This window comes from Macrotis lagotis, chromosome X (assembly GCF_037893015.1).
Source record: "Macrotis lagotis isolate mMagLag1 chromosome X, bilby.v1.9.chrom.fasta, whole genome shotgun sequence".
NCBI lineage: Eukaryota > Metazoa > Chordata > Mammalia > Peramelemorphia > Peramelidae > Macrotis > Macrotis lagotis.
In genome coordinates, this window is record NC_133666.1 from 289,582,638 (window position 1) to 289,598,468 (window position 15,831).

At 36.0% G+C, this 15,831-nt stretch overlaps 1 protein-coding gene across 4 annotated transcripts in view; it reads right to left on the reverse strand.

Annotated features, from left to right (window-relative positions):
• The window catches only part of TTC23L (tetratricopeptide repeat domain 23 like), a 65,496-nt gene that overhangs the window by 46,712 nt on the left and 2,953 nt on the right, over positions 1-15,831 (reverse strand). For 2 of the 4 annotated variants that reach the window (XM_074200640.1, XM_074200638.1), the window contains exons 2-4: positions 13,921-14,073; positions 9,916-10,105; positions 8,080-8,203 (exon numbers count right to left, since the gene is read on the reverse strand). In XM_074200640.1, coding sequence (XP_074056741.1) covers positions 8,080-8,203; positions 9,916-10,105; positions 13,921-13,955 — 349 coding nt within the window. In that variant the 5' untranslated portion in view covers positions 13,956-14,073. The remainder of the gene's footprint in view (positions 1-8,079; positions 8,204-9,915; positions 10,106-13,920; positions 14,074-15,831) is intronic. The other 2 variants (XM_074200639.1, XM_074200641.1) reach the window with 2 other exon arrangements.

Here is a 15,831-nt window from a genome sequence, read left to right on the forward strand (position 1 = left end):
TAGTTGAAAGGTCATAGACAGTACCTTTACTATAATTCATAGATCAATAAAATTGGTTCAGCAAACTAGCTGCCAATTCTATTATTATGGGATACTGTTTTTAATAGAATTGGGAACTTAAACTTGTCAAAGGCAGATTGCTCTCACTCTTTCCTTTACATTAGTATCTCAGTACTGTCAGTGAAGAGGTCCCCTGTATCACAAGCTGCTAGAAGCATTCCAATTGTGGATGTCAGTGATACCAAGAGATAAAGGACAGAGAACTGTCCTGTGACAACTTGACTGGTAGAGGGACCCCCTTATGAGGAAACATTCTGAACTAATGCTGTTTGTGTTGCACCCAAGATAAGCTAAATGACCCTACCCCAGGATCACACAACCTATATTTAACAGAGGTCAGACTTCAACCAAATTTGTTTTGGTTCTAAGGACAGATCTCTAGCCTTATAACCTTTTCAGTAATATTTACTGAACAATAACCTGCCCAGCAAAAATAGAGGCAAGTAGTCAGACTAGATAATCATCATAAATGTGTAGTTATTTTTTCTTATAAGTTGAGTCAGGGTAGGTATTACTAGACAGTACCACATTCTAGCTGCAGTCCTAACGCTGTTCTCTTTCCTTGTCCTAGACTAGATATTTGTGTTTTCTCTAACCAGTATGTTTGAAAGCGTATTTTCTACTGTGCATATCCTTGTTGGGGCAAGGGGACCATGATTTTTTTTTCCTAACAGAAAATACTTAGGTGATGTATGTGGGAGTTATTGTGCATATTGAACACTTGGCAAATTATTTGATATAAGTTGATATGATTGATACGAAGCTGAGGAAAAGAAGATGATGATTCTAGGGCTGCAAATCTGGATGACTTAAAAAGATATTGATACAGGCTTTGACAGAATAGGGAAGTTAAGAGGGATGGAATAGATTTAGGGAAAAAGATAAGTTATTTATTAGACATCTCTGCAACAGATGTTGGTATATAAACTGATTATTAATAAAAGCTTATCAGGAACACTGCAATATCAGATAACAGTATTCCATGAAATTATGTTTATTATTTCTTGTGGAAGCATAAAAACAAACAAACAAATCCAACCCTACCAACTTCTTCATTTCCTTCTCCAAGTAGAACCCATAAACCACCCTTTCATTTAGCATCGTACACTTTTGTTCTTGAAGGCTAGCCAGTAGACTACAAATTCTGCCAGGTTCTACCATGTTGTAAAGGTCTCAAGAGCAAACTTGGTGACAGTTTGCCATTGCTTTCAGATAACTCTAAATATGGTAAAACTTATCTGCCAGAAGGCTGGCCACTGGGTGATCCTTTCTCATTATGGCAACCTCTTAAATACAGAAAAATACAACATGGCCCTGGGATCTGTGCAGCCCCCTTCCATTTGGCAATGACTATCTAAAGTGACCATACCAAAAAGTAAATAAAAGGTAGAAAAAGATGGTAGATCTTTTAGATCAGCTACCAACACTGATGTAATTGTTGGTACTGTCTGTTGATGTGAGATCATTTTTTGAAAACCAGTGAGATTCTTATTAATAAATGAAATCAGAAGGCAGAAGAAAGTTGTGGCTGTCCATGTTGCTGCCCTTCTCAAGCAATCTCACCTGTATCCTCTTGCCTTTAAGATCTCCAAGATCAAATACAAACTCCTCTGTCATTTAGGATCCTGACAATCTGGCTCTCCCAACTCAGTTTTCCATCCCAATTTCATACCATTCCTTCTGAGGTACTCTTTGTTCTATTAAAAGTTCTAACTAGTTGTATTAGCTGATATACACAAACACAACTTTTAATTTTCTGCCTGTGACTTTTTTTAGTTAGGTTTTTTTTTTGCAAGGCAAGGGGTTAAGTGACTTCCCCAAGGCTACACAGCTAGGTAATTATTAAGTGTCTGAGGTCAAATTTGAACTCAGGTACTCCTGACTCCAGGGCCGGTGCTCTGTCCATTGCGCCACCTAGTCGCCCCCTTGTGACTTTTTCTGGGCTGCTTATCTCAAGCCTAGAATCCTCTTTCTCCTCTCATCTTTGTCTCTCAAATTCCTTAGAATCCCTCAAGTCTCAGTTCAACTGCTACCTCCTATATAAGATTTGTTGTTATCCTTTCAAGTTATCCCTCAATCAAAATTACATTGTATTTTGAATTTGCTTCTTTGTGCAGAGTTCTAATAACCCTACTATGGCAGAGACTTTCATTTTTGTCTTTGTATCTAATGCCTAGAACAATATTTCGTGTATATATTTAACAAAATAAATAAGGCAAATTCTATGAAAAATTTGATAAATTCCTTCAAATCATCAATATATACTTTAAAAATAATTTACTTTGGTATAGATAATTATGAAATAAAAAATAAAAGAAGTCAAAAGATGCAAAGGAGGTTACAATTAGTAATTTTTTCAAGATGAGAATCAAAAATTACTAAACAAATAAATAAAAATATTCCTTAAAAATAACCTTTATATCTTAACATAATGTTACTGATAATCTAAGTGGGAGTCATTTCCAAATCAGTCTTGCAACTTAAAAAAGATAAAATCAGTGGTTAAGTAAAAGAAATAATATAAATATGAAAATATGGCATACAATCAAAAATAACTTTAAAGTGATCGACTTAAACTTTTGATATTGAATAATGGGAAATGGCTAAAAGAATGGATAGCACAGATCATAATTTCCTAAAGATGTTAAATCAGTTACCACAATGAGATCAAGAAACCTTAGAAACTGTCTTAGCCAGAAAACACATGATCTCTTTTCAAAGCAGAGAGCTATGGCAGTCGAGGACAACAACACAAGTTTAGAATATAAACTCACTTATAAAATTTTATATTGGACTTTGGTGGATGACTGTGAGTGATACTCATTTTATAAAAGTGAGAAGAGAAGGAAAAACAAGATAGAAAATGTGGTGAGAAATTTACTATAAGTTAGGTCATATGGAGTATATTTCAGGATAAAATCAGAAGGACAATAAGCAGATGAAGATGAGAGATAATCTGTACCCACATCCCTAAGAGCTTAAATTCAGGGAAATATCAAGTTGTGCTTACCTTTTTTTCAAGTGCCCAGGCACCAAGCATTAAAAGTTGGGTGTATACCTAGCTGTGTGACTTTGGGCAAGCCACTTAACCCCATTTGCCTTGCCAAAAAAAAAAGTTGGGTGTATAGCCCAACACTAAAACCTGCAGAGTGTAAATGCTTTTAGATACTTCCCTCCTTCAGATAGAAATTTCATTTTTTATATATCAGATTGAACTTGTAACTCCAGAGGAGAAAAAAGGACCAATGACTGGAACTTAGAAGGGAGGCAGATTTCAGCTTCATATAAGGAAGAGCTATCTGGCAATTGTTATTGTCCAATAATGGAATAAGGTGAGCATTTTTCATAAGGTAGTGAGCTATCCATAACAGCTGATGTTAAGCAGATGTTGGATGACTACTCATAGAGATGCCATGAGAGGATACAAGAATCAACTAAGGAGCTGGACTACAAAGTGCTTTCCAACTTTGAAATTTTATAATTCACCAATACTCTTTGTGTTGCACACTATTTATAATAGTGTTCACAATCAAAATATATTTTCTTTACTAAGTCACTGACATATTCAGCAAGCAAAAGAAATGTGGCCTACTTTTTCAAGTATTCTCTCATAATGGAGTGGAATGGAAACAAGACAACTCTAGATGGCAGCATTACCTCAAAAACCCATGGTTTATCTTGAAGGTTAAAAAAATATTTCAATACATCAATGAAATCAATCTTTCCTCCCCATATTTTCCAGTCTTCCTTCTCTTCCCACTCCATCAGTCTCTTCCAATGATTGGGAGTATGAAAGATTCTCTGAAGAACTCAAATACTCATGAATATATGCAACACACTATTACAAAGGAAAAAGAAAATTCTGGTCTGGGTGCCCCCCCCCCCCAATCAAAGAATCCTTTTCTAGACTGAACCTTCTGCCCCACTCATAGGATATGCCATACCCTAGATATCCTCAACACTAAATGGTGGGCACATTACATTTGGGTGGAGTGATGCAAAAGTGCCCTGAACTTTAGAGTCAAAAGACTCAGACCACATCACTAAAGTGTTGTTCTTTCTCTTAGTATCACCTAGGATTTAGAATTGATGAGGTAACTCTAGTTTCTATAATACTTTAGCTTGCTATATTTTACCTAAATCTTTCTCTGAATTCACCTTATACTTGTTTCATCAATTATTCCTTTTCTCTTACTTCTTCAATCTCTTCCTGATCACAGGATTCTATCAGTCTAAAAATATGTATGCTTCCCCTTATCTTAAGAAAGTTTTCTATTAACCCAGTTAATTGTATACCTCCCTATCTTAGGAAAGCTTTTCATTAACCCAGCTAATCCTTTTGGGGTCTCTAGGTGGTGTAGTAGATAGAGTGCTGGGCCTAGAGTCTGACTTCAGATAGTGTGACCCCGGATGAGTCACTTAACCCTGGTTTGCCTCAGTTATCTATAAAATGAGCTGGAGAAGGAAATAGTAAATCACTCCAGTAACTTTGCCAAGAAAATCCCAGATGGGGTCAGAGTTGAACACAACTTAACAACCAATCCCTCTAGCTTCTTTCTTATTTCCTTCCCTCCTTTTACACAACCATCGTTTGTACTTCTTCACTTTCCACTCTTTTCAACCACTTGAAGTATAACTTCCAAACCTATTACTCTATTGAATCTCTTCTTTTGTAAATTATTGGACCCTAAACTCTAAACCCAGTGATCTTTCATCTTGGGTTTTTCTTGACTCTCTTGTATTTTTTTTTTTTTTAGCAAATTACATTATTTACCACCTTCTAAGAACTCTCTTTTCCCTTGGTTTCTCTGCCTCCATTAGTCTGTTTCTCTATATTTCTATATATTCTCTTTCTGTCTTGTCATTAGATTCTCTTCCTCCTCTTACCTGATAAATGTAGAATGTTTGTCAAGGGTCCTTTTTTCCAAGGTTCTGAAGAATGCTTAATTTAAAAGTCCTGCTGAGACTTCTGAAATAGTTTGCTAATTCTGGTAGCTTATAAACTGACATGGATTTATAACAAAAATGATTAATAATAGGAAAGGAACGTCCACTAGATTAAAATCTGTTTTTATTTCATAGAAAATGTCTTCTATTTGTCCTTCCTCTTTATTCTCATTGCCATCACCCTGATAAAGCAAACCACCATTCACTTCACACCTGAATAACTAGTAGGCCTGAGTCCCAGCTCTCCCTTTAATTCAGCTAACACAGGGATGTGCAATGAGGGATGAGGAGGCAAGAACTGTGACTCAACCCAGGTTGAGCAATTCTTCATAAACAGGGTTGAGTACATACAGTAAGCGTATGCCTGGGCTACCTTCTATTAGACTCATACAGTGCAAATTCCGACACTCCCCAGTTATGAACCCTACTCCCATGTAGGTTTCCATAAGCTGCTCCTGCCAGGGTCCTGTGACCTCTACCATAGGTATATCCCACATCCTAGGGTAGGGTTTAGAAGTTTCTGTCTAGGAAGTTGTTAGTCATCAAGTTGTCAGTATTCTCTGTGCTGAAGAACTCTCATAGTTTATGGTATACAGTTCAGCACACAATAATTCATAGAACACACAATACAAAAAAAGTTTCATATATGCAAACACACACACATATACACACATATATATAGATATACATGTACATATAACACACACACACACACTAAGAGGAAAAAAAAACACACAGCAACCTAGGAACATCAAACTCCTATATTTGAATCAGTACCTATAAGACAAATTATAAACCGCTAAAGCCGGAAGGAGCCTTAGAAATTTTTCTTTTTTCTTTTTTTCCAATTACATCTAAATCTAGTTTTCAACATTAACTTTTTTTGTAAGATTTTAAGCTCCACAATTTTCTGTCTCCCTTCCCTCCCCTCTCCCCATGACAGCCAGTAATCTGATATAGGTTATATATATGTACAATCATGTTTAACGTATTTCCTTATTGGTCCTGCTACAAAAGAAGAATCAGAATGAGGGAAAACTATAAGAAAGGGAAAAACAATTTCAAAAATAAAAATAATATACCATGATGCACATTCAGGCTTACATGTGGATGAGCCTTAGAAATTCTTTAGCCCAGAGGAGTCAAATTCAGGGCCTTTGCTATACAAAACTTCTGAGTGCTGCCCATAGCAGATGAAAATTTAATTGGAAAGTGTTGCAAACATTTCTTAAGACCTATTACGTGAGAGGAATTGTGCTAAGCCCTGAGGATACAAAAAAGAGGCAAAAGATAGTCCTTACCCTCAGAGTTTACAATCTAATGGGAGAAATAATATGCAAACAAATATATACAAAGCAAGTTGTATACAAAATAAATAGAAAATAATTAAGAGAGGGAAGGCACTAGATTTAAATGAGACTGGGAAAGGCTTCTTATAAGAAAGTAGAATTTTAGTTGGGACTTGAAGGAAGTCAAGGAGGGTCAATAGTTTGAGTGATGGAGATAGAGCATTCCAGGCATGAGAGAAAAGCCAGAATGAATGATGAGAGCCCAAGAGATGGTATGTCTTTTTAGTGGAACAGTCAGGAAATGTTACTGGATCAGAGTGTGTGTTGGAGAGTCAAGTGAAAAGAAGACTGGAAAGACAGGAGATGGGTACAGGTTATGAAGGGCTTTGAATTCCAAAAGGAGCATTCTGTATTGTTTCAAGAGGTAATAGGATCACTGAATTTTATCAAATGGGTGTTTGAAATGATTAAAATTGTGCTTTAGAAAAATCATGCTAGTGACTGAATGAGGAGAATGGATTAGAATGAGGAGAGACTTGAGAAAGGCATGAAGGGAGAGATCAATAATGTCAAAGGTTGCAAGAGAGGTCAAGGAGAGTGAGGATTGAGAAAAGGTAACTGGATTTGACAACTAAAAGAGCATTTTGAACTTTTAGAGAATGTACTTTTGGTAGAACAGTAAAGTTAGAAGCTGAATTGAAAGGGGTTAAAAAGAAAGCAAGGGGAGAAAAAGTAGATGAACTGATTGTAGATGATGTTTTTGAATTGTTTAGCTACAATGGACAGAAGTAGAGTGGGAAGGATCAGGTAAGGGTTTTTTACAGGGCAAGAGAAATATGGGCGTGTTTGTAGGCAGTAGGAAATGAGGAAATGACAGGGAGAGATTGAAAATAAGTGAAAGTGGGGATGACAGAGGGACCAATCTGTTGAAGGAAAGAGGATGAAACTGTTCTACTGAGCAGGTGGAAGGATTAGCCTTGGTAAGGAATAAGGTCATGTGCTACAGGTATGAAGAGGAGACACTAGTAGAAGGTATCTGGGTGATAAGAGATGAGCAAGGGGGAGAAGAGGGAGTTCATGGAGAATGGCCTTAACTTTTTCAGTCAAAAAATGAAGTAAGGTTCTCAGTCAAGAGAATTGGAAAGGAGGAGTCCTATGGGAGGTTGATAAGGATGAAAATGTTTGGGAGAATTGCCATAGAGAATGGATAGCAAATTGCTAAAAGTAGTAAATTAGAATTATCTAATTATCTAGCAGCAGTGAGAGCCCAGTTGAGATTATATAATGTAAATCTGAGGTAGACTCAACAGTTTTATGATTTTTCTCCACTTTAGATCAGCAGCATGTGTATTGGAATGAAAGTGATTAATGGTGGCAGTGATCCAAGGCCAGTGTTCTAGTCCTAGTGTTCCTTTAGTTTCAGGCCTACATTCATGACTTTTAACTCTAATATTAGGTGCCTTTCCCAACCCCTACCATCGACTGAAATCCCACCCCCTGAAAATATGTGTTGTCATACTTTTTTTGATGCCAGTTGCCACTCTGTTTAAACTTCTGCCTATTGACAAGTCTGCAAAGGCTATGAAGACCTACCCAAATGTACCCTTATGGCCAAAGGTCTCCTATGCCATCTAAATGGATTTCTTCTTATTGTCTCCTTCAGAGACCTTCTCTGATCTCCAGGCCTGCCTTTGAGGGTCCAGCTGGTTTCCAGTTCTCAACCCTCTCCATGTTGACCCATCCAGCTGCTGACTAAATCCTGGGAAAGACCCTGAGAACTTACCTCTTAGGCTCAGGTATCCATAAGCCAGGTTGGTTAATGCTTGGGCATATCTCCAGTGTTCAGTTCCAAAAACAATTCGGGAAAATGTAACACAGCGAATCAGTTCCTGGTTTGCCTGACAGTTCTGAAAATTGCAAGCAAGAAACCATTACATGTGTTGTAACAAGGAAAATTGCCTTGCGACCCTCTCTTTTCAATAAGGCAATATTCAGCTTAAATCTCTTTACTAGTAACTGTGTGAGTGAGGACAAAGTACAGAGCTTTTTGCCCCGATGAAGCAAAGACAAGTACTAAGCTACCCTACTTCAATCCATTTGATTCCTGACTTTAAAGGAAATTAAATGAACCAGGAAAAAAAAACTAAAAAATATATTGACTACACCAATAGATATTTCTATACCTTGGTAATATAGAAGCAGTACAGGCCCAAAGGCCTGGTATGTGTTAATCCATAATGTAGGCTGACTTAAAACATTCTGCATAAAAAGTCATGTTTCCATCCTCTCTACTTCAAATAGTAATACTGCTTAATAGGGAACATTGTTTCCTTGGTGTTCTTCAAGTCCTTTTAGTAGAAACTTAAACCGAAGGCTAGGAAAAGTTATTTCAGCTAAAGTAATTGCTTTTATGACAATACTTGATATTAAGAAAGCCTACTGGGATAGTGCAAGGTAATGGAAAAGAATGAATATAGAAAGGGGGAAAATCTAGATTCAAATCCTAATCTCAATGATAATGATATGTTAGTCCTTCCTTCTCAAAGAAGATCAAGATATCAGAGAGGTGATATCATGACATACAAGTGGATTGTATTTGAGTGAGGGGGATGCTGTGCTAAATTGCCAACCTCACTTTCTCCTCTGGAGCTATCTGAGTCTAGTGATCAGATACGAATCAGGATAACTGGAGATGGGCCAAATGTGAGTGCAGGGTTAAATGACCTGCAGAAGGTCACATAGCTAATAAGTGTCTGAGGCTGGTTTTGAACCCAGGTTCTCTGCTCAGGACCTACATTCTACCCTCTGGGCTTCCAGTTCCTTCATCTGTAAAGTGAGTGACTTGACTTAGATGATCTCTAAGGTCTTTTTCTGTTCTAAATCTATGATCCATGAGAGCTTCTCTGATCAAGTAAAAATCTGTTCTAGATAAGGATCCACCCCCCCCCCATTCTGATTGCCCATTTTAGTCTGCTTGGTGTCCTGAAATTTGTTGGGGGGGGTTTAGGTTTTTGCAAGGCAATGGGGTTAAGTGACTTGTCCAAGGTCACACAGCTAGGTAATTATTAAGTGTCTGAGGCTGGATTTGAATTCAGGTCCTCCTGACTCTAGGACCAGTGCTCTATTCACCCTGCCACCTAGCTGCCCCCTTCCTGAATTTTGAAAACTTGCTTATCTTACCTAACAAGGCCTGGTTGTTCTGCACTTTCTTAGCCTTGACTTCTAAAGTTTTTAAACCACTAGTTCTTTAACGATCCCAAGAAACTAAAGGGAATCTTCATTCCCAGATTTGGCCATCAGAGACCCAGACCTCTGTCCTGTGCCCTTTGTTTTCATGGTTCTGATCTCTTGCCTAACTAACCTGATTTCATTGCTACTTATGATCAATATGAAGAGAGAAATGAGAAAAAAGACTAAAACTACTAAAAGGGGGAAAAAAAAAGAACCCAAAATTTGTTTCTGAGTTTGATGATGGGGAATACAAACATTCTTGCTAGTTCTATGCCTATGGACTAATTAAAGCAACTATGATAACCATTTAACCAGTTATGGAAACTACTAAAATAATTTTTAAAATGCAAATTTAAAAAGCTAGTAAGACTTGCTCTTGGCTTTTTACCTTTTTCGCCTTAATCAGCATCTCGGCTTTTTTTTGTGATTTGTTTAATTTTTCCTTTGGGACAGACATATAATCTAAATTCCTTGTTACTTTGTCAGTTTCATTTTCTTTGTCTTCACTGTCTCCAAATTCATCACTAGGATTTGATTCACTCCTCTGCTCAGCAACCAATGTTCTGGTTTCCTTTTCCCTAATGATAATATACAGTACATTTCTGGGAGATGTGGATTCAGAATTTAGCTCTTATAAATAAATTGAATTGTTTAACTGAAGAAAACATTTCATAGTAAGTCGGGTTATTTAGTTATATAAAATTCAATTCATTCATTTAATTTGAGTAATTATTTTAGATAATTGAAAAAAGCATTGCTACTTATTAGCTGTGTGACTTTGAGCAAGTTACTTCCTTTCTCTGACCTCAGTTCCCCATGAGCGATTTTAGACAATTTCTAAAACTCCTTCCGGCTATTTCCTTTTATCTGATGAAAACTTAGGAAGATCTAGATATAGCAAAAACTGGGGTAAGGAAAAATAGGTTCACCCTTCTAAAGCAAGGTTTAGTAGAATGTCAAACATTTGGTCTAAATCATTTAAGTAACCATATAATTTCTTTCCTTTGGCAGTATGAGATAAGTTCTAAATCCAAAGAAATACTCCGGGGAAAACAAAGTCATTTTGAAGCAGACACTTAAAATCTTCACAAAATGAACTGACAAGGGGTCCTGATAATGTTTATTCATTTTAAACCAGGGATTTTCAAAATGATGATGTCAACAGCAGATCTTTAGGTGGCCTGAAATTTTGTTTCTTGTATAAAATAACCATTTGTCATATTTGGCAAATATGAGATCATTTTTAATAATCTCAAACATGAACCATCATGTTTTTTCTATTAATTGGGGTCAGGTTTTTTTAGAGTTAGGAAGCAGGAATTTAAATATAGTAAGGGGGTTATGAGCCACAAAACCTTTGAAAACCTCTTTGCGTAAAAAAAAAATTCTACACTGTAATAGGAGTGGGGTGGAACACAAATATCTGCTGACCAAATGGAGACCCCCTCAATAGTCTGATATGGAAAGAAAAGAATCCAGACCCAGAGCTTGGAGGACAAAAGAGCCACCAAGAATTCAAAGCATAATTTTAGAACTTTCAATCTGAAGAAAACTAGTAGTTTTATAGAAAAATGATCAAATGAAATAGGGGAGAGGGATCCTAGATATTATATAACAGATTACTGAATTATGTTCAGTGAAGATTATAGAATGACAGAGAAGTGCAATAGGACTTTTTCTAATAGTTTACAAGAGGAAGTGAATAAACTATAAATTACAGGCAAGGGAACTTTACTTCAATATATGCTAAAATCACATAATGTAATAGAAAAGATATGGCTAGTTAACATCTTGAAAGGCTTGGCTTCATTGGGCATAGATAGAGAGATCATGCCACACAAATATTATTCCATATTAGACTCAAAGATCAGAATATGGTTCCCTATCTGATTTCAGCAAAACGTATTATACTTGTGGAGAGATGTAGGCAACATAATAATCTGTTTCTTAGTTCTGGATATGGTTGAATGACAAGAGGCAAAAGAGTTAAATACTATTTAATGTCAACTTTGAGGAAGGCCTTTAATCAGATGTTCAAGGAATCTTCCCTTAGCCTTTTAGTTTAAGTAGGATCTTAGAAGTAAATCAATACAGAGATGCCAAACATGACCACATGCAGCCTACAGTACTGCTGAGGTTGGGTCAAAACAGTTTAAAATGTAATTGGTAATAAACCTAAAGACTCCAGCTTCTGGGATAAGAACTCACTATTTGATTAAAAAAAATACTGGGAAAACTGGGAAAGTGTATAGCAGAAACAAGATATAGACCAATTTCTCACATCCTATACCAAGATAAGACCAAAATGGGTCTGGGATTTAGACATAGGGAGATGCTATAAAGCCCATTAGGAGAACAAAGAATAGGACATGTCAGATCTATGGAAAGGGAAGGAGTTAATGGACAAGTAAGAGATAGGTAACATTATAAAATGCAACATGAATGATTTTGATTACACTAATTAAAAAAGTTTTTGCACAAATAAAGCCTATGCAAACACAATTAGAAGGAATGCAGAAAATTGGGAAACAATTTTTACAGCTAGTGTTTCTGATAAAGGACTCTTCAAAATATGTAGAGAACAGTCAAATTTATAAGAATACAAGTCATTCTCTAATTGATATGGTCAAAGGATATGATTAGGCAGTTTTCAGTTGAAATTAAAGTTATCTAAAGTCATAGGAGAAAATGCTCTAAATCATTATTGATTAGAGAAATGCAAATTAAAACAACTCTTTAGTACCACCTCATATCAATCAGATTGGTCAATATAACAGAAAAGAAAAATGATCAATATTGGAGGAAATATGGGAAAACTGGGACACTAATGAATTGTTGGTAGAGCTGTGAATTTATCCAATCATTTTGGAGAGCAATTTGGAGCTCTAGCCTAAGGGCAATAAAACTGTGCAAATTCTTTGATTCAGTAATACCATTATTAGATACGTATCCCAAAGAGATAATTAAAAAGGGGGAAAGATCCACAAGCACAAAAACATTTATAGCAGCAGTCTTTGTAGTGGTAAAGAATTGGAATTGAGGGGATGTCCATCAATTGAGGAACAACTGGATAAATTGTGGTATATGAATGTGATGGAGTACTACTGTCTATAAGAAATCATAAATAATTCTGAAATCATAAATAAATGAATCAGAAAAGTCAAGAAGTGAATGCCGAATGAAGTGAGTGGAACCAGGAGAAACCATACACATAAACATTATGTGATGATCAGCTATGATGGACTTAGCTCTCCTCAGCAATACAATAATCAAAGAAAATTTTAAAAGATTTGTGATAGAAAATAACATTCACATCTGAGAGCCTGAATGCAGACCAAAGCATACTATTGTCCATTTAAAAATTTTGTTTTATGCTTTATGTTCTTTTTTCTTTTACTTTTCATGTTTTTTTGATCCCCTTTTGTTCTGATTAATCCTTCACAACATAATATTTGTCCTTTGTTTTCAAAGAAGACTATGACATTATGGAGGTTTTGCCATGACAAGCACATGAATTTGATTGAGGAGGTGCTGTGCAAAGTCAACAGTCTCACTTTTCAGAGTCATCTGGATCCAATGGCCAGACAGCAATCAGGATGACTGGAGATGGCCCTGGATGCAAGTGACTTGCCCAAGGTCTAACAGCTATTAAGTGTCAAGTGTCTAAGACTGAATTCGAACTCCTGTCTTCTTGACTCCAAGATCAGTTTTCTATCCATTGCATAACCTAGGATGCCCTTTTACAACATGACTAATGTGGAAATGTATTTAACATGGTTAAAAATGTAAAACCTGTATCAAATACCTCTATGTCAAGAAAGGGATAAAGGGATGGAGGGAGAAAAATGTAGCACTCAAAATCTTACAAAAAAACCGAATGTTGAAAACTATGTAGTTGGAATAATAAATAAATAAATATAAATTTAAAATGTAACTAGTAAATAAATACTTTATTAAACAGATAAAATACAACAGAGCATAAATATTAATATTAGTGGTTTTCTAAGTCAATATGCAATCTGTACAGTTTAATGGCTCAATTTTTATTTGAGTTGGACACCACTGATCTAGTCCCATCAACTTATAGATGAAGGAACTGAAAAGGCCAAGATTATTTGTCCAAGGTTATATAGGTAGCAATGGTCAGAAGTCACATTTTAATCCAGGGCATGTTGTCTCCAGAGTCAGAATTCTTTCCACTATACTACACTGATTCAAGACATAAATGCTACAAAGAAAATTTGATTCTTTCAATAAAACTTTTACTTGGGTCACAAAATTCAGATACCTGGATCAAAATTTTAATGCTTTACTGGCGTCAATGGTTCACATGAAGTAGAATAAAGATATAGAACAGCTATAGATTCATATCAGACTGATACAAAACTCTCACCAAAGATTTTTCATGAGTGGGAGGTCCCATTCCATGTCTCCTGAATTACTGTGGCTACAAAGGCCTGTTCTGCTTACATGTGAAAACAGGAATCCCACGTAGTATTGCTGACCTCAGTAGAGATTATAGATAGGACAAGATTTCATCTTCTTCCTGCAAAGAAGCACAACTGACTGAAATAAAGGTCTGGTTATGAGATGTGCAGGAGTCCCTTCTTTTCTCTTGCCATTGATTGTAAATGATTATCAATTGAAAGACTTCATAAAAAAAATAGTTCGGCTCCACAGTTTTCTCTTTGTATATCTGTGTACATATAACATAATTATATTTAATATATAATTATATAATTGCACATATTATTATAACTAATTATATACTCTATATATGTGACTATATATGACTATGACTATGTAGCTATAATTATCTATCTGTCTACCTATCTATCTATCTATCTAGACATATATATTCATGTGTACTCCCCCCCCTTTTGAGAGGGCATAAAATTATAAGGGTCAGCAGCACAAACTTTTTGAATTAAAATCCCATTATGAATTTTTCCTTATTCATAACCACCCCACTTCATATTATTTTTGTTTTAATGTGAAGCATACTTACGGCCCATGAATCACCTAAACCACAGAAATATTTTAAACCAGCCGTTTTCACTGGCTGACCTGAGACTATGGGAGGAAAGACAATAGATACATATGACCATTCTTCATTTTTCTGTGATTGATTATACAGTTGAGCAGGGAGGAGAACACAGAACTACAAGCTTGAAAGGACATGAAGTCCTCTAGTCCTACTCATTTTCCTCAGAGCCACAAAGAAATGAAGTGACCTGGCCACAGTTAGAACTTAACCTTCTTTATTTAACTACTCATTGATAGATTAGAATCATTAATGGAAGTGAGACTCATCAGTCTGTTTTCACATTTGTTAGCAACTCTGCTGGGTATAGTTGAAATGTCTGGTTAAAGATTCTCTGTAGAGATGTGGATATGAATGTAGGATGTGGTATCTACACAGTGAGATTTAGTCACTGTGTCTGCTTTGTCTTGCTTTTTTTTTAATGATATTGAGGTAATGGAACCGAGGAGAAATATTTTTCTTTCTTTCAGGACTCTCAGCTGTTGAAAAGGTGGGAGAAATAATAAAAATATATTTGCCTAGATGAGCCTCAAGTCCTTAAACACCTTCCTCTTTTTGTATTCTTCCCTGAGGCACTAACCAGCAAACTTGAGAATGCATTTTCCGTCCCTGATAGCAACCTCATAAATCCTAGAGGTTAAGAGGTTCTGAGTGCGGGTGCTAACTACCCTGTCAGGGAAACTGCTTTATCTCCAAGGAAAAGTATATCAAGAATGCTATAGGTAAAAACAACTAAGAAAGCCCAAGTTGTGTCCTGGATGAGGAGGAGAAAAGGACTGTGCAAGTTGCTTAAAAAAGTATAGGCCTGAGATGAAAATGAAATTTCCATATCGTCCTTCCCATAGTCTATCACATATATGATGGATAAATTGTTTTGTTTATGCACTTGATGCAGTTTCTGTGTTATAAACTATTTCAATGGTAAAGGAAAAAAAAAAATTCTTCCTTTTACTTGATATTCATGTTATGCAAGGGCTTTTTAGAAGGAACTTTATTTGCTTGCTTTTTGTGAACAATTAAGACATGGGCAACATACTTACTAAATTTGGTTTCATAGATTTCTCCAGTTATTGTTGGGCAGGGGCAATGTGTCATAGAGACAGAAAGTTATTGATAGATGAATTGAACCCATGTGAAATTCAGAGGAAGAGCCCCTTGTGGGAAAGGGTCCCTTCCTAGTCACATTTAAATTTTTTTTGGTTGTTGTTTTTTTTTTGTGACAAGGGGGGGTTGGGAAGGAAGGAAGAATTGATTAAGTGC